This window comes from Gambusia affinis, linkage group LG18 (genome assembly GCF_019740435.1).
Source record: "Gambusia affinis linkage group LG18, SWU_Gaff_1.0, whole genome shotgun sequence".
Lineage (NCBI taxonomy): Eukaryota > Metazoa > Chordata > Actinopteri > Cyprinodontiformes > Poeciliidae > Gambusia > Gambusia affinis.
The window spans coordinates 23,684,720-23,703,158 of record NC_057885.1 but is presented as its reverse complement, the minus strand read 5'-3'; the positions used below and the strand labels follow the sequence as shown (position 1 = coordinate 23,703,158).

The 18,439-nt window shown below is 39.4% G+C and overlaps 1 protein-coding gene across 1 annotated transcript; it reads left to right on the top strand.

Annotated features, from left to right (window-relative positions):
* The first annotated feature begins 11,985 nt into the window (after positions 1-11,985).
* On the top strand, positions 11,986-13,546 carry LOC122821081 (type-2 ice-structuring protein-like). The gene is made up of 5 exons (XM_044098957.1): positions 11,986-12,148; positions 12,479-12,579; positions 12,712-12,846; positions 12,927-13,038; positions 13,246-13,546. The coding sequence occupies exons 1-5, from the start codon at positions 12,088-12,090 to the stop codon at positions 13,311-13,313; spliced, it is 477 nt and encodes a 158-aa protein (XP_043954892.1). The 5' UTR covers positions 11,986-12,087; the 3' UTR covers positions 13,314-13,546.
* The last annotated feature ends 4,893 nt before the right edge of the window (positions 13,547-18,439 follow it).

The window sequence follows — 18,439 nt, the reverse complement described above, 5'->3', positions numbered from 1 at the left end:
CATACTTTAACTTTTAGGCTTTCCTCTGGAAATTATAGGAGGGGTGGATTTTCATTGTCTGTATACATTTATGAATTAAAAATAAACCTTTTCTTAAATTAATCTGCCAAATAAGGGAGTAAATTGTTCATTCAAAGTAATATTTTAGTTTCTTAAACCACTGAGATACTGAGGCAAAAGGAAAACGATTCCTGTGGATTTCTTTTGCTTTGCTTAAGACGGGAGCTCTTCTAGATTTAAATCAGGACCTGCTATGTTTTTCACTCATGGAAAAAGTGCGCCATCTTGTGGTCAAACAAACACTGACTGAAACAAAGTTTCACAGTTTTGTTTTTTAACTTGGACCATCCTGTTTTCAGGCAGTTATTGAAAGTTATTCAGAAACTCTCCAAACATCCTGTTGCATAATAACTGACAATAACTAGAGGAAATGTTGAGGAAATAAAGACGGTAACTGGATTTTAGAAAAGCAATGTAAACGGGTATACATCACATTTATTACATAGCTTCACATTTTAGTAGCTTAATCATCATCAGACCAAAATAACCCATGATCACATTTTTATTTTACCAAAGAAGACAAATTATTGGATTTGACCAAGACAGTCTGTTTTCTTAGCTAAGTGATTATTTAACTGATTGAACTGATGTGGTTTAAAGACTCCTGTCAAAGATGCAATCTGGACAAAGATAACACAACTAAAGGCCTTTAGAAGGCCTGGTCACTGAGATCCTGGTCACTGAGACCAACAGCTGGTTGTTTCTGATAGTACCAGAACCTGAACGTCATCCAGACGCTGCATTCAGTGCAGAAAAGAGCCCAGAGATCCAACAGGACAAGTAGAGACAAGTTCATTATCTGAGGTCATGAAAGTATCATTAATGATTTCTAGAAGTGCTGTGTGAGTGCAGTAATGGGCTCTAAAACAGAAAATCTTCAACAGTTTTGTTTTACTAGCTTATTGCAGTTTGTTAGGTAAAAAGGGACGATGACTCAGAAGTTAGAAAGTGGTTGAGTTTTTTGATCAGGAGCTGTTTTTAAATACACAGCAACTCAAAACTCCTGGGATTAATCAAAATTAACTGGAGTGGCTGATTAATTTGTAAGTTAATATTTGTGAAAGAATATATTAGTGAAATTTAAAACAGTTTTTGCAGAGGATTCATGAACAATATGAATATGCATGTTTAGATGCCACACAGTGTAGATCTTAGTAAGGATGACTTAGTAATTTATAAAACCCTGAAACAGTGAAGAAACACAAAATGACAATTCTTCATTTATATTCTGATTTTATCTCATGTTTTTTTCACCTAAGACTCCTTAATTTAAACTACATTTTACCAGTGCAATAGTTTTTTATTCCATTGTTTGTTTTTTTTGGTGGGTGATTCTTACTGAGTAGCACAGCAGATAAATGTTGGGATTGTTGTCTTATGACAAGAATGCAGTTTTTTCATGGCATGTTTTCACTCTGGGTTCCTCCTACAGTCCAAACCAGGAATGTCAGGTCAATCGGTCTGGGTATGTGCATGGAGGAACTTATGACCTGTGTGTTTGTGTTGACCTGTGATGAACCGGCAGCGTTTCCAGGGTCTACCTGGAACTTTGCATGCATCTCAAGCATGTCTGGTCATGTTCTTTAGTTTACCTACAGGTGAAAAGAGAAACCCTGTTTAATGGGACTCTGGTTTGGGAGAAGAGCTTGTTGTCAGTGGCCTGGTGGCTGACAGCGTCAGTGAAGTGACGGGTTTCAGTTTGGGCAAAAATGATTGTTTTCAAACCATTTTCTAAAAACTGGGTCAAATCTGACCCCAACAACACAAAGGTCATTGTTTTCACCGTAACCTTGTTCCTGAAACAGATGCAGCCATTTTAATGGAGGTGTAGTATGAGTCTGATATATATCATATACTTATTAAGGTGTATGAAATATTAAAATATCTCAAATATGTGTGGATCTCAGCTCAAGGGTACCTCTGGTGTCAATCTGTGGATACCAGGGATCCACTGCATTTATACCGAGTTATCAGACATCCTTAATTAAAATCAAATGCTACCAAAAGTGCTAAGCTAGCAAAAGATAGTAAACTGACCACCTGTTTGTAATTTAATCACAGTAGAAATCCAGGCATTCCTCCTGAGACCCTGCATCCTCATATGAGGACATTACATTTTTGCTGTTCTGCACCATGATACTTAATTTGTAAGAATTTTGACCAATTGCCCTCATCTGGGGGCCTTGCCTGCACCACCTAGTGGTCTCATAATGAAATAACACTCATTTGAAAAAAAAAACCATGGCGGGGATGACAGCAAACGTCTTCTACGGCAGCTCCCGACAGAAACATGGACAAGGTAAAAATCCTAATCAAATTTTATGATTGAAACTAGTTTATTTATGCACAATAATGTCTGTAGCTTCACGTGGCATGTTTATTTGATATATTTGAGTAATATTAGCAAGCTACAACGTCTGTAAACATGACGTACTTCTTTAAGGACATCAGGTCTACCTTCAGTGCAAAAACGTAAAATTTTTCCAAGAGCATTTGTGTCTATTTCTAGTCAAAATAAGTCTTATTACACTTAAAATAAGACTCATCCTGTAAAAAGTAACTTGTTTTTAGACAATCACCACTTGTTTCAAGCTAACTTTCACAAAAAAATAAGTAGAATAATTTGCCAGTGGAGCAAGTTTTTATTTCCTATTACAAGGAAATAGATTGTGCATTTTTATCATTACAGGGGGAATGTCTTTTTTGAGAGCTGAACGATTGCTAAATGCAATCGCAAATGACTCTGAGATTGAAGATTTGTCAGATGGTGAAGAGGATGATCCTGCTGTGGGTGAAATCGCTCCATGTGAAGCAACTGTGGAGCAACTTGATGATTCTGATTCAGATTATCAACCTGATGCTGCTGACATAAGTGAAGATACTGACAGCGATGTGAGTGAGCCACAACATAAACAACAGCATCTTGAGAATGATGGTGAGACATAACCTAATTCCCATGTTTTTGCTCCCTAGCACTTTATTTCATTCAGTTGAGTATATTGCAAATAAAATGTATTGTATTTTTATTATCAGAACCTGACCAGGATGTGCAAGGTCACAGGGCAGGACCAAGAAATGGAAATAGAGAGTACTGGAAGTCTGCTCCATTCAACCCTATTTTAGTCCCATTTCAAGGAGCTGATGAACAACAAGACGAGAGAGCAGATATGTCGCCGGTGCAGTACATGGAACAGTACGTTGACATAGAGCTGATGAAAGTCCTTGCCGACTGTACAAATTCTATGTCATTAGCTAAAAGTGGGAGATCTCTCAACACATCGGTTGAAGAGATGTACCACTTTTTTGGAGCATCCATCTTGATGTCCTGCATCCCTTACCCACAAATCCGCATGTTCTGGTCCACTAATCTGAGAGTCCCTGCCATTAGTGACACAATGAGACGCGACCGATTCTTCAAGCTGAGGAGCCATCTGAATGTGGTAATTGATGACGACATTCCTGAAGACAGGAAAACAGACAAATTCTGGAAGGTGAGGCCTTTCATGAATCGCATACTCAAAGGCTGCCATGCTCAGGCCCGACCAGAATCCGTCTCACTTAGGGGTTGAACGACTACATATTTTTTAAGGTCGACTACATCATGATAATAGTCGAGTCGATGTCGACTAGTCGCGGTGATGTCATAGTGACGTAAGCGCAAAAACCCTTCACAACTACTTGGAGGCTTTATTAGCTATTTTCACGGCAAATATTGAAACCCCTCCCCCCGCCCCCCCCCCCCCACACACACACACACACTCCCCTTCTCCTGCTTTTACTAAGTCTATTATGGAGAATTAAAAGAGCAATAAACAGATCATTCTTCGTGAGCAGCAGGGAAAAGTTTGTTGCACAAAGTCGGGTCTGACTTTTTTTTTCTAAACACCGGCTGATGCTGATGATCTCTGGATAGTTACTATAGGCTAGGAGTCAAATTATCACACTGACTACATGGTGCTTTTGGAACATCACAAGCCAAACTTGTTATGAACGGATCCCGTTTGGTTACAGCTGAATTCAACGAAACCACCTGCTTCTCCTCCGCCCGATGCGCGGCAGGAAGCTCTGCTGACTCAGCAGATTGAACCATTTAAGATATTTTCTAGTCAACGTCAACATGATAAAAGTCGAGTCGATTTCGAGGTGACTAGTCGTTGTGATGTCATAGCAACGCAAGACGCCAAGCTTTGGAGTAACTACAGGCTTTATTACCCGTTTTCACGGAAGAATACGGCATTTACACAGAACAGCAACAAGTGAAACAACAAAACATCAGGATAGTTTATGATAAATAATAAGTTGCTGGGAAACCAACATTCAAAAGGAAACGCACATTTTTTAGATGGCATTACCACAGATCTTTATTTAATCAGCAACATAACATCATAATGTATTAGTTAGATCGTGTGACAAAGACATTCGCGAGCCGGCTAAGTGACATCCTTAGCGGGAAGGGGGCAAGTTTTAGACGGCTCGTGTTTTGTAGTTGACTGCAGCTGCAACTCCATCTCCTTTTAAAAACACTGTAAAACCACAAATATGCATCCATCTACATATCATTTAAACTAATGTATTAACTTATTTTTCTTGTGTCTTGTGACGTTTACTGTGCTGTCAGATCAGCACAGGCTGTCACCACCGGCAATCACATGACTGCGACTAGTCGACATGAAATGTAAAAACTCGCGAGACGTCCTAGAGTCGACTAGTCGACTAATTGGTTCAACCCCTAGTCTCACTAAGGAGCCAGAGAATACCTGCCAGCGGTGGTCCAAGAAGGACAAATGCTACTTAACCATCAGACGACTAAATATTGTAGAGGAGTACAATGCAAAGATGGGTGGGGTAGACTTATCAGACAGAATGATGAGCTACTACAGGATGAGCGTGCGAACAAAGAAGTGGACGATTCGCATGCTTATGCACTTCATGGATCTTGCTCTGGCCAACAGCTGGCTGCTGTATCGCAGAGATCATCAAGAACACGGTACCCCAAGAAAGGCTATCATGACGTTCCTCGCGTTCTGCATGGACGTGGCTCAGGTGTTCCTCAACAAGTGTGATGTCACGCATGCAGAGAAAGAGAGTGCATGCTGTCCACAACCTGGCCAAAGATCCCTGGTCACTCCAATCCCCCACATCTCAGCGTGCACAGCTTCTGCTGCTCATCTGCCGGAAGTTGCTGATCTCAAGAACCTGATGCGTTGCAGACAACAAGGCTGCCCTGGGAAACCCCTGGGAAATCAAGTAGAGATTAGGTTTATGTGGATTCCAGCCCATAAAAATATAGAAGGGAATGAAATGGCAGATCATTTAGCTAAGGTGTCTTTGAAACAAAGTAGAATTATGGAAATAACGTATTGTAAATCTGAAATAAAATCAATTATTAAGACCAAAATTAAATCTGAATGGCAACAATTGTGGGAAGAAGGAACTAAAGGTCGTCATTTATTTCATATACAAAAGAAAGTAGGAAATATGGAAATAATAGGAGAAAATCGAAGAGAGCAAGTAGTAATGACAAGATTGCGCCTTGGACATACTGGATTAAATAAAACTCTACATTTGATAGGTAAACATCCAACAGGTAGTTGTGAATGTGGTATGGAAATGGAAACAGTAGAACATGTAATTATTCATTGTGAAAAATATACAGTAAGTAGAGAGAAGTTAAAACAAGAAATTAGGAAATATGATATAGAAACATTAAAGCTTAATAAGATTTTAATTAAACATAAAATAAATAAAGCAGTTATTGCATTTTTGAAGGTAACAGGATTATATGTAAGAATTTAGATTGGGGGGAGATGCTCTGGTCCACACTCCAGCACAGTAGATGGCGATAATACATCTTGACGTTAGATGTCACCTGCCAATAAAAACCACAAAGAAGAAGAAGAAGCTGAGGCTCATCTAAAAGTTGCAGGACTGCGGCCCTCGAGGACTGGAGTTTGAGACCCCCGATATAGTGCATTATTGATTGATAATGCACTATTAAGGAGCCACACATTTACTCTCTGGTTTCAACATCGGCCCTCTCATCTGACTGCTCCACATTTCAGCATAAAGGAACATTTGGGCCTCAAGCAAGAACACAAATTCATTTATCTCAAGTTGCAGCTTCCTGCAGTGGTGAGTTAGCAGAAACGTTGCACTAGAAGCACCAATGTGTCTTTTTGGCCGATCATAACACTATTTCTCAATAAGCTCTATAAAATCAAGTGCATAAATTTAACAAAATGCTTTTTACTAAACCTTCATGTTCACAGTGTGGGTTTAAGTCACTTCTTCTGTTCTGAAGACCCAAAGCTACCAGACAACCCAAAGTTAGACTGAAACAACAATAACAGTTAGTGTGACATTTATTAAATGACCTTTAGCAGACATTTGTTTACAGTTCTGTCAGTTGTGCTTTTTATTTTCAGTAAGTGAGAACTGAGAGAAGGAGGAAGATGTTCAGCTAAAGTTTAAGGTTGTGGAATCAAAACAAGGGAAGAAAGTTTTAATTTGATTGTTTCACAACCCGTCCAGTCAGGAAGGATTGTGGGATTTATCTCACTAAATATTCCAGCCTTGTATTTTGTAACTCTAATAACTGTATCTGCTTGACATGGGGAGCCATCAGAGAGAGGATTATCATCCGTCCATCCATCCATCCATTTTCTGTTCACCTTTGTCCCTAATGGGGTCAGGAGGGTTGCCGGTTCCTCTCCTGCTAACGTTCCGGGTGAGAGGCGGGTTCACCCTGGACAGGTCGCCAGTCTGTCGCAGGGCAACACAGAGACACACAAGACAAACAACACACTCACACACACACTCACACCTAGGGAGAATTTAGAGAAACCAATTAACCTGACAGTCATGTTTTTGGACTGTGGGAGGAAGCCGGAGAACCCGGAGAGAACCCACCATCCACAGGGAGAACATGCAAACTCCATGCAGAAAGACCCCGGGCCGGGAATCGAACCCAGGACCTTCTTGCTGCAAGGCAACAGCTCTACCAACTGCACCACTGTGCAGCCCAGAGAGAGGATTATCATCCTGAAAATAACTAAATACATTGAGGGGTTTTACATATTTAGTTCAGGTAGCAGGAATCACCAAGTCCAGTCCTGCTGATCTGCTCTCCTCCAACTTTAAGATGCGTCTGAATCAAAAGGTTGAATCCCTCTTAGCAGAATTCATCATGCAGCTCTGCAGAGACTAAGTTTGAAAGCCAGTCGTGGGTTGTTTGTGTTATTGACCATATCAAAATGCTGTTTTTAATAAGCATGCTGCAGAGAGCTGTTTGATAAATAATGCATCCAAATTAACTTGAAGTGTGCATTTACTTTAAGTGAAACTGATATATCAGGATGCTTGCAGATCAAACAAAGTTCTCTGTGACAACTCCCTGATTCAGTTTCATGTTTGAACAGACACTCATCCAGCAAAGACACAGAGTACAAACATGAATAAACATCTAAATTATTATTACATGTTTTATTCACAGAGTCAAATAATAATGTTGAACAGGGACTGATTCTCATGACGTTTTCTCCTTTTTTCCAGAAAACGTTGAGGATTTTAATCTCACTGTGGTTTAATATTTACAAAGGAATGTCACCTTTGACCTTCTAGTGTCACAACAATATTTTTCACCTGAATGTGAATAGAATAAACACTCAAAAGTGCTTTTACTCCGGCTGGTCTGAGGAAGGCAGTTGAAGGAGTTTGAAAGTACTTGTTTATGTTCAGACAGAGGATCTGAACTGGGATGAAAAGGACGACCAGTTTACCTCCCTCCACTGATCTCCACAGTGACCAGATCTCAGTCCAGTAAAACACCTCTGGGGTGTATCAGCAAATTTACATCATGGATCAACAAATCTGCAGAGCTGCAGGCCATGTCAGTATGGACATAACTCATTCATATTGCTTGATATGAATCATTCATTAATCAAAGGCAGAAAGACAGAAACGGAGGCATCAGTAACAGTGACGTGCGGTCAGGTGAGGCAGTGCCTCACCAGCCATCATGGAAAGAAAGAAAATATATAATCATAAAGTAATTTAAATTTATATTCATCCGGTGGTTTGTACTAAAAAATATTTATTTTTCATGTAGCTTCACCAATTTCGATTTTTATTTGTTCAAAATCGCTGAATTTTCTTATTTTCCCATTCAAATGCTTGGAAGCGATGCCGGTGAGGCAGCAGCGAGCTCTGCCTCACCTTGGATTGCGCAACCCCTGGCTCTGCGCTGGCTGCTAAGCGGAGAGAGCATGTTGCTGTACGGCGTCAATAAAATGGTTTAAACTAATTTAATATGTGAACTTATTTCCAATAATTTAGCTTATGTATATAATGTACAGTGCTTTTTGTCACCAACTGTGTTTGTGTAACGTGTTTCGTGTAATGAGCGATTATAAACGGCAGAGAACAGGTTCGAGGTGAGGCAGGCAGTTCTCTTGCCTCATGGCAGGGGGCGCTCAAGATCCCAGACGTTCGTCTTGTTCCCTCCTCAACTGCCGAGTAAGTGACAGCGAGCTAGGCTAAACGATTCGGGAAGCAAGTCAAGTGCAGCGATAGATTATAATAGAGATAGTGATTTTTTTCCTCTCGCTTATCCCGACTTTCGACATGGATGACTACATTACAACACTAAAAAAGTTTTCTCAAGTGGACTTTCAATCGAAGCAGGAGATAATATGTGTGTCTTGTGAGCTACAGTTTGTATGTGTAAGGATGCAGAAGTGAAACATAACCTGTAAACTGCTGTCAATCTATGCATCTATTTGCAAATCTGATTCTGATGACGTCAGTGCCTCACCAGCTATGAACCTCACCGCACGTCACTGATCAGTAACCAGATACCTGCTTGACGTCCTTCAGCCGCTGGTTTTCATGCAGCTGTTGGTTCCTCAGAACAAACATCCTTATTCAGTTTCATGCTTGTCTGAAAATGTTTCCACCGTCTCATTATTGCATCACACTCAAAGAAAAGTTATAGTGCAATTTCTAGTGTTTATTCTCATCATTGAATGAATTAGTAGTAATAATTTAGTTAATTATTAATAATTTAATGCAAAATTACAAGATGAAATGAGAACAGGGTTTAAAAAGTGGATTTAAATTGGGTATTCCTGTTCACTGTCATGATGTATCCGGACCCCAATGAGGTCATGCAGCGCTTTTATGGTACCAGAAACACCAGTTTGGACTTCTGCTCTAGTACTGCTGCAGATCGGCTGCACGTCCATGATGTGAGTCTGATGTTCCACCACATCCCAAAGGTTTCTGTTGGTTCTGGTGACTGTGGAGGCCAGTCGAGTTCAGTGACCTCATTGTCCAAGAAACCAGTGTGAGATGGTTGGTGCTTCATGACATGGAGTGTTATCCTGATGGAAGGAGCCGTCAGAAGATGGTTCACTGTGGTCACACAGGGATGGACATTCAGCAGCGACACTCAGGTAGGCTGTGGCTTTGACACGATGCTCAGTTGGTGCTAATGGGTCCAAAGTACCAGGAAAGTATCCCCCCACCATAACATCAAAGTACCAGGAAAGTATCCCCCCACCATAACATCAAAGTACCAGGAAAGTATCCCCCCACCATAACATCACCACCACAGTCTGAACTGTTGGTACCAGACAGGATGGATTCATGTTTCTTCTTGTTGACGTCAAATTCTGGTCTTTCCATCTGAATGTTGCAGCAGAAATCCAGACTCATCAGACCAGGAAACGTCTTTCCAATCTTCTGTTGTCCAGTTTCGGTGAGTCTGTGTGAATTGTAGCCTCAGTTTCCTGTTCTTAGCTGACAGGAGGGTCACCTGCTGTGGTCATCTGCTGCTGTAGCTCAGCCGCCTCAAGGTTTGACATGTGGTGGGATCAGAGATGCTCTTCTGCAGACCTCAGTTGTATCGAGTTATTGTTGTCGTTCTATCAGCTTGAACCAATCTGTCCGTTCTTCTTTGACCTTTGACCTCAACAAGGCATTCATGCCCACAGAACAGAGGCTCACTGGATATTTTCTCTCTTTTCGGACCATTTTCTGTAAACTCTACAGATGGTTGCATGAAAACCCCAACAGATCAATAGTTTCTGAAAGACTCAGACCAGCCCGTCTGGAACCAACAACCATGCCACGTTCCCCGTTCTGATGCTCGGTTTGAACTGCAGCGGATCGTCTTGACCTTTTCTACATGCATAAATGCATTGAGTTGCTGCCATGTGATTGGCTGATTCGACATTTGCATTAATGACCAGTTGTACCTAATAAAGTAGACATTGGGACAACGGTGCTGTGGCCTTTTGTTCACATTATTGGTCCTGTTCTGGATGAAGCTCAAGTCCAAACCTGGAAAAAGCATTTCACAAAATGAAAAGAGGATCTCACAAAAGAGAAGCACCTTTCAGACCCGCTTGCTTATTGAGTAACTTTTTTGCAAATCTATTGCACAATGTATGCAAAACGTTTCTGAATTGTTTATCATCTCCTTCTTTGGGTCAACTAAAACATTTCCATTTAAGGATGTGCACTCAAGTCAAAGAGAGCAGAGAGAGAGAGAAATAAGAAAATGAATCTAAGAGAAACAATGATGGAAAGTTCAAAGGGAATGTGAATGGTAACTAAAGAGTGCAGAAAAAATGCCAAAGAAATTAAAGTTGAACTTCAAGGTCAATGTACATCAGCTCCCAGTCGCACCATCTGTTGTTGTTTGAGCCAAAGTGGATTTCATAACCAAGTATGGATGCAAAACATGAAGGAAGCTGGACTGGAATTTGCCACAATGCATATTGACAAGCCACAAAACTTCTTTGGTCAGATGAAACAAAACTTTATGATGACAAACTCAAAATGAAGCAGACCAAGAAAAAACTCTGTCCCACTGAAAAACATGGAGGAGTCTTGGCCATGTTCTGGGCTGCTTTGCTGCAGCTTTAATCTGTTCTGGACACAATCAAATTTCAAGACTATAAAAGGCATTTTGGAGAGAAATGTTCTGCCTGGTGTCAGAAAGCTTGTCCTCCGTCACAATCATAGGCCTTCCAGCAGGATAGTGACCTAAAACATGCAGCTAAAAACACCCAACACTGGCAAAAAGCAAAACATTGGATTCTTCTGTAAATGCTACTGAACATCTGTGGACGGACAGAAACATGTCACCTGGAGAAAACAAACTTCAAACCTGAGAGCAGTTTGGCCCGACAACCTGTGGACCGTTACAGATCATCAAAATCATTTGATTTGTATGGAGTAACAAGTACCATCGTTTGTGTCATGAAGTGCGGTGAGGCAGGATGCAGCAGACCCAGGTAGATGAGAGAAAATGATGGTTTATTGTTTAGAATAGTCCACAAAAAGTCCAACAACCAGGCAGCACAGCAGAGCAGAAAGCCAGGGCTCAGCACCGGTAGCAACTGCAGGCAACGAAAGGACAAACGACACCGACTAGATGTAGAGACAGCTAAGACAAGGACCTGACGAGGAACAAAGGCCACAGGTGGGGTTATGATTCTGAACTGCATTTCAGAAGCAATGCCTGATTGTTGGTTTATTTTTAGTACTTTTTTATCTACCATAACTTTTGTTGGGTTACTTCCATGACCGTTGTGGGATTTTTACTCTTTTAGTGTTTCATAAATTGAAATTACCAACAACTGTGCACTTGTGCATGAATAATAATAATAATAACAGACTTTTCCAAGTTTAAAAAACAGGAATGTTTTCCCTCAGTAACTTAGAACTAATTTAAGTTATAAATTTGTTCTCTGAGGAAGAAACAAAATACTTCACGTTCCATAAGTGATTGTTGAGTTGCAGCACTTTTAGTCTGCACATGGCTTCCCCTTTAATGTTTCGGTTTCCTCCTTTAAGATGTGATGTCAAGATAAATGTGTCTATAAAAGCTGACTTACCGTTTCTGAGTCTGAACTGAAACTTCCTGATTCAGAGCTGAAAGTAAGAAGCTGATTCTTTTCTACAAGTCCTTTTTGCTTAACCTTGTCCTGTTATTCTGGTTCTTAGTTGAAACCTGCAGCCATGAGGATCCTGACTCTGCCTCTGCTTCTCTGTGGTTTGATGCTTCTGAGCAGCATTAACAGTGAGTATTTTGTCAAGAAGTGTGAGAAGCTAGAATCTCTTGAGTTATCCAAGTAAAATGATTTGACTTAAGAAAATGAATGTCATTTTTAACATTAAAATTTCTATCATTTATAGTTCCTGAGACTCAGAGATTTCCTTTCCATATTGTTGGTGAACTTTCCATTTATGATTCAGTTACACCTAGTCGAACCTGAGCTTTAAATCTCATAAATCTACAGTTACAACTTTCACACTTTGCAGTGAAGATCAGTTTGATATTTTTCGGGGGTATGTTCACTATTAGGTGAAATGGTGTAATAGATTATGTTTGTTATATTTTTTCCCACAGAGATCAATGGATTGAAAACTAAATGCCGTAACGGCTGGAATCTAATCCATGGACGCTGTTTCAAATATGTTCCACGCCGTTTGACTTGGGCGGAAGCTGAGGTGAAACTGGACAATGATTCATGTTTATAAACATGAAACTGTCTTCTCATGTTCCTAAATAAAAAATAGATTATTTTAGTCACAATTGTTTTTCCAGTCAACTCTTCTTTCTTTTTTCCGATTGATTGGCAGAAAAATTGCATTTCCATGGGAGGAAACCTTGCATCTGTGCACAGTTCTGAAGAATACCATGGAATTCAGTGGCTCATTAGGTGTGCCACACATGAGTTGAGGGAAACATGGATCGGCGGCTCTGATGCAGCTGAGGTTAGCATTACCCAATATAACAATATTCATCAAAACCTATTCAACACAGATTCTAGGAGTTTTTCTCATGCGTCTTGCAGGAAGGTAGTTGGACTTGGAGCGATGGGACGCTGATGACATTTACAAACTGGTGTCCTGGAGAACCCAACAATCTTAGAGGGTGCCAGCACTGCATGCAAATGAATCACTCTGGTAAAACTGTTCTTTCTTTTAAGCAATGATTAAGTCACTTCTTATAGATGTCTGATCAGATGCAAAAACATAAAATAAGTAAAGATATGTTTTATCTTTAGTGGTGTAAAGTTTTCCTGATTAATTCCAGTCTGAATGCTGCTGTGACCTTTGAAAAGCTTCAGGCTTTTTTGGTATAAAACTGTTTTCTGTCTTTCACACTTACAGGAAAAAAGTGCTGGGACGATAACAATTGTCCAAGCCGCCAACCGTCTGTCTGCGTTTCTAAAAACTGAAGCTGGGCTGAGCTGAAGACATGAAGAAGCTTCTACATCTTTTTGTTTTCTATCTATGCTGCTTGAAAAACGTGGCGGCGCAGCACATCGACAGAGGAACTCTGTCCTGCTTCTCATTAGATCAAACCAAATGTGATGTAAAGTTACAGTTTTATCTACTTTCTTGCTGATTAAACTTTCTTTCTTGTTCTTTGCTAAATTATACAGCAGGCATTAAAATATGCTGGTCTGGATGTGTTTGTGTTTGGTGTGTGAAATGTTTTATTAGTTTAAGCAGTCTGGGTTCTCAGCTGCAGCTTCGCCAAGTGAACTTTATTTGTATTTTACCTTTTAGCAACCAGACTGATCAAAGTTACATCAGGGAACTATAACACAATAATCAAACACTGTAAAAGGTTTGAGGCACATTTAGTCATTTCTACTAACCTCTAAACTTTAAAACAAATAAATCTTGCAAATTTTAGAATTTAAATTTAAATGTGTGTTTGTAAAAAACAAAAAAGACTAATTAAAAGTGGCATTGTGAGGTTAATACTATCAATCTGGTACAATTTAAAGGTTGAGTTTAAACTTTTACACAAAACATGGACCAGTTCTGCAGCTTGGGGTGAACTAAACCAAGAAACTCTTTGTTTGAATTCTTTAGTTTCACTCTTATAGTTTTTATAATTATATTAAAATAAAACATTTGAGTTAAAATTGATTTGACTGTTATAAACAAATTTTATTTGAAAAATGGCAAAAATAACAGGTTGCTTTGAAAAGACCGCTGAACTACCCATACAGGTGCGCCCTCTACTGGTGCAGCCAAGATATTTTTGCTATTCTGATTATAGATTCTGTTCTTTAGTGGATTGGATAAAAATTTTGAAGGTAGCAGTTATAGGAACAATAAACTGGGATTCGGGGTGTGACCAGTCTGAAACAGAGGATGCAGAATAGTTTTTTGTTTTACTTTAGCTGAATAAATAAATTATTCTGTCTTGTATGAACAGCACTGTATGTGCATTGTTGTGTTGGTTGGGAGGTTCAGTGTCTACATTGTTTTTGTAGGAAAAGTAAAATACATTTGTTACAGTGTATTTGTGTGTTCTGAGTATAAAAACTATTTTAAAACATTTTACAAAACCCTCATGTACCAGAGGCATTAATGGAACATTTTCCACATTTGACCGGTAATTTTTTTAATTGATGGTAAAATCTGAAGCTTGTCCATCATTTTGACAGATTACAATTCAATCTTCTGGCTGTACTGTGTGCAGACGCACTAAATCAATCAATACAAAAAAGCATTTCTACTGAATATCACCTGCTACATGGTGTCAAGAAATCTGGTATGTGTGTATGAGATCTGTCCAGGCTCATGCAGAAAAACCGAGCATAAAAAGGCCTGAAGAGATTGTTGCAGCTTTGTAGGTTGATTAATGCTGTTTATCAAATGTGTATTCCCTTATTTACTTGATATGTAGTCCCTCTATTGATAAAGAGAAAGAAAAAGTTATAATGATGAACTAAAATCAAATAATCTATGGTTGTTAAAATGTAAGGAATTGAAGTTTTACACAGGAGAAGAAAAATGCTTGGGGGTGCGTGCAGCTGCGAGCAGCTGCGTTTCCTGTCCCATTTCCTGTCAGTGGTTACTGCTGAGGATTCTCAGAGAGTTCTAAATATTCCATAATACACGGCATATTTATAAAAATCGTTCAGACTATTACTCAACATGAAAGTTTAATTATAAATTTTATGATAAATTCTAGTTATCATAACATTATGAATGATTGATAAATCAGAGAAGTAAAATAACGCCTGAAATGTGAATGCAAGCGATGGATGGAACAGGATGCGGTTAGAAGCGTAGCTGCACGCTGCCAAACGCCCTCATTCTTAGCAGCTTTTGTCAAACGGCATGCTGCCGCTGATTCTCAAGTTTCTAAAGTAGAAACGAAATGTCATAAGTCAAGAAAATGTCAACAGGATGCTGGAAATTTTAGTTTAGTTTAAGAGTAACGATAAACAAAGTTATCTTTAAAATGAATCCCTTAAGTAGAAATTTATACTCAACAGTAAACTTAAAGGTTGAAAGGTGAAATGTTAGTTGCTTGTAGTAAACATTTACTCTTATATTAAAACTGTAACTTGGATGTCAAGTAATTACAATCATGGATTATTCTTAGTTTCTTTTTAGAAGACTTGTAGTAAGCTCACCTTAAGATACAACTGATGAATTATGGATATTATAACATTATAAGTTTTACTCTGAGCATGAAATAGAAAGGTGCAGCTGCCTGATAAAGATCAGAGCAAGGAAGGGCGTGGGCCGCTCTTTGGTTGCAGGCGCAAGTCAACCACCCACGTGGAAAAAGAGACACGTGGAGAGTTGGGGCCTGGTTGGGCCACCATGGGTTGCGTGCGCAGATGTTCTTTGTCTTGGAGAGAGAGAAAAGAAAGGTATAAAGCCACGAGACTGAAGGAACACGAGGTTCTTCGTCTCCGGAGCTGAGGCTCAACACAAGAGCGGCAAGAAGACCAGCAGAGGATTACGCCGATGGAACCAAGGAAAGCGAGACTCACCTCACTCTGGACTAACAGGACGGAGATCCACCTATCCACTAGCTTGGTTCCTCATTGGATTTCCCTACTCTGCACTTAACCCAGCGATCTCAAAATACATCGCACAGACCTGGGGAATTGAACAAAAATCACAGGATCGACTGAGAGCTGTTCAGTTGGATATAACAGACAGTTCATTTTGTTTCATTTCCAAAAAGGATTAATTTTTCACGGTCACAAGTGGAAGGATTCTAACCAAGGACTTCTGTTGCCGAGATCCAATTCCATGGATGGGTATGAGTTTGCCGCACTCCAAAGCGTATTTGACCGACAGATGACAGTGTAGGGAGGTTATTAGGAAATAGTTAAATTGATTTAAATTTTATTGATTTTCTTTGTATGGTAATCTCGAGTAAAATCTGTATGCCTGTCATTTACCCTGCTAAAGCTTGCTTAATAAATGCATATAATATAAAATTCTAATCAGGTTGTGGACCTTGAAATTAATTGAGTCATTTGAATCAAAGTTCTTCTATTTATAGTAAAACCAGTATACAAGATTCTAGTAATGTGGTGGCTTCAGACTTTCCTTTGGTGAGTTTAAAATAATGGCCTTGGGACTTGATTTTTTTTAATCCTAGTCACTAAAAATTATCCAGCCATTAACAAGTGCACGTTGCAATTTTAGAAAGAAAACTGCCGTTAACAGAAGTGGTTATTGAAACTATGCAGTTGTGAGGGCTACTCGGCTGACCGTTTCTTAACTGAAGAAGGCCATAACTTCTGGACAGGAGGTAGTCAGAGCTGGACGAGTTTCTTTCGCCACCAGTTTAAACAGATTATCTCTTATAGATCTTGATCAGGGTAAGACCCAGGTCTTAGAGATTTTCCGGACCTGTTAGACAGAGAACTGGTCAGTAGTCAGCCCGAGGAGTTGAGAGGAGAGGGCGCGGCTGGCTATTGCGTAGTAACAAACAATGGACACTGAACTAAATGCATCTTGGGATCCGACTGCAACTTGAAGAGTTCAGACACTTTAAAAACTAGACAGTGATCCAGTAAAATCAAAGATTATGTTGTAGAGTTGCTATTATGTGTGTTTTCTGACTTGAATCTGGTTGTTGTTGGTCTTTGGTCAGGTTTTGTACTGAGGTGCCACTCCAGTTTTTATCCTGGTGCCCTGAAGGAATCATGTCCTGTTTGTCAGGATCACAAACTCTTACAGGTCTGATGTGAGGGACACAGAAAAAAAATGGAGTTAGATCATTAGAAATTATACTTATTAACTGAATGTTCTACAAAGTGTCATTTCATAAATTTAAAATAAAAATCCAGGTTTGAACAAACATTCTTTGTAGGCTGACTATTATTTGTTGAGTTTTTACTGAATAATTTACACACTGACCAACAGCTTGGCCTGAAGCCAACAAGGCACAATGAACAAATGACTGAATCAGTATCTTCATTGTTGGGTTTATGCAAACAGAGACGGTAATGACCTTCAATAAAGACAATATTTATTGACCCAAACGTTGTTTACAGATCAATAAAGAAATAAATGAATGAGAATTACAGCAGGAAAAGTTTATTTTCTTACCTCAGCATGCAGACAGGAAGAGACCAACTTTCATTTACTGTCAGTGGCAGAAAATATGAGAGAGCATATAAATAAAACACACACACACACACACACACACACACACCCACACCCCCACGCACACACACACACACGCACACGTACAAACAGATTATCGAGTCTCATTTAGCCAAAGTCCAAACGTGACTTGATGTGAGTTCCCAGAACTCCTCAGATAACGGATGTTAAATTGTCTTAAATGACCTAAATATACAAACTGACAACATGCTGAGATAAATGAAACATTGTGATACTGAATATTTTACTTTTATTCATTTAACCTTTATTTCACTAGAATACTTATTACTTATTATTACTAGAATAACATTATTACTTACAACCTGATGGCTGTATGGAGCCTGTGTCATCAATCTAAATACAAATATGGTATAAACATGTCCCCCTAGGGGACATGGGGAATTTTTTTTCTTTTGCGTTACCTCGCAAAACTCAGAAATATAGTTTGGATGTACAGTATTTATATTTCTTTCCTACTTACGGAAGGTTTCTGTTTATATCATAGGTTTGTGGTGCCTTTGTATTCTAAAGAAAGATATAAAACTTCAGATATTTCACAACGAGATATTAACATTCATGGAAAAACCTTACATAACCTTATATTAAATCAGAAAGTACGGCGGCCACCGTAAGAAAGTCTTACAGTATTCAATTATGCCGCACAACTGATCAGTACAGTTTTGCGAGGTAACGCAAAAGATAAAAAATTCCCCATGTCCCTTAGGGGGCACCGTACTGCACAGCTAGCTCCGCTAACATCACGTACACAGAAAGTCTCACCTTTCTTTGAGTTTCTTTTCTAAGTGACGATAAAAGTTAGACGTAGTCCACCGTCTGTGAAAGCGAAGCGCTGCTAAACATGTCGTCGCCATCGAACTTGTGATGATTTATGTTACTAACATTAAACAGACATCTGCCGCTC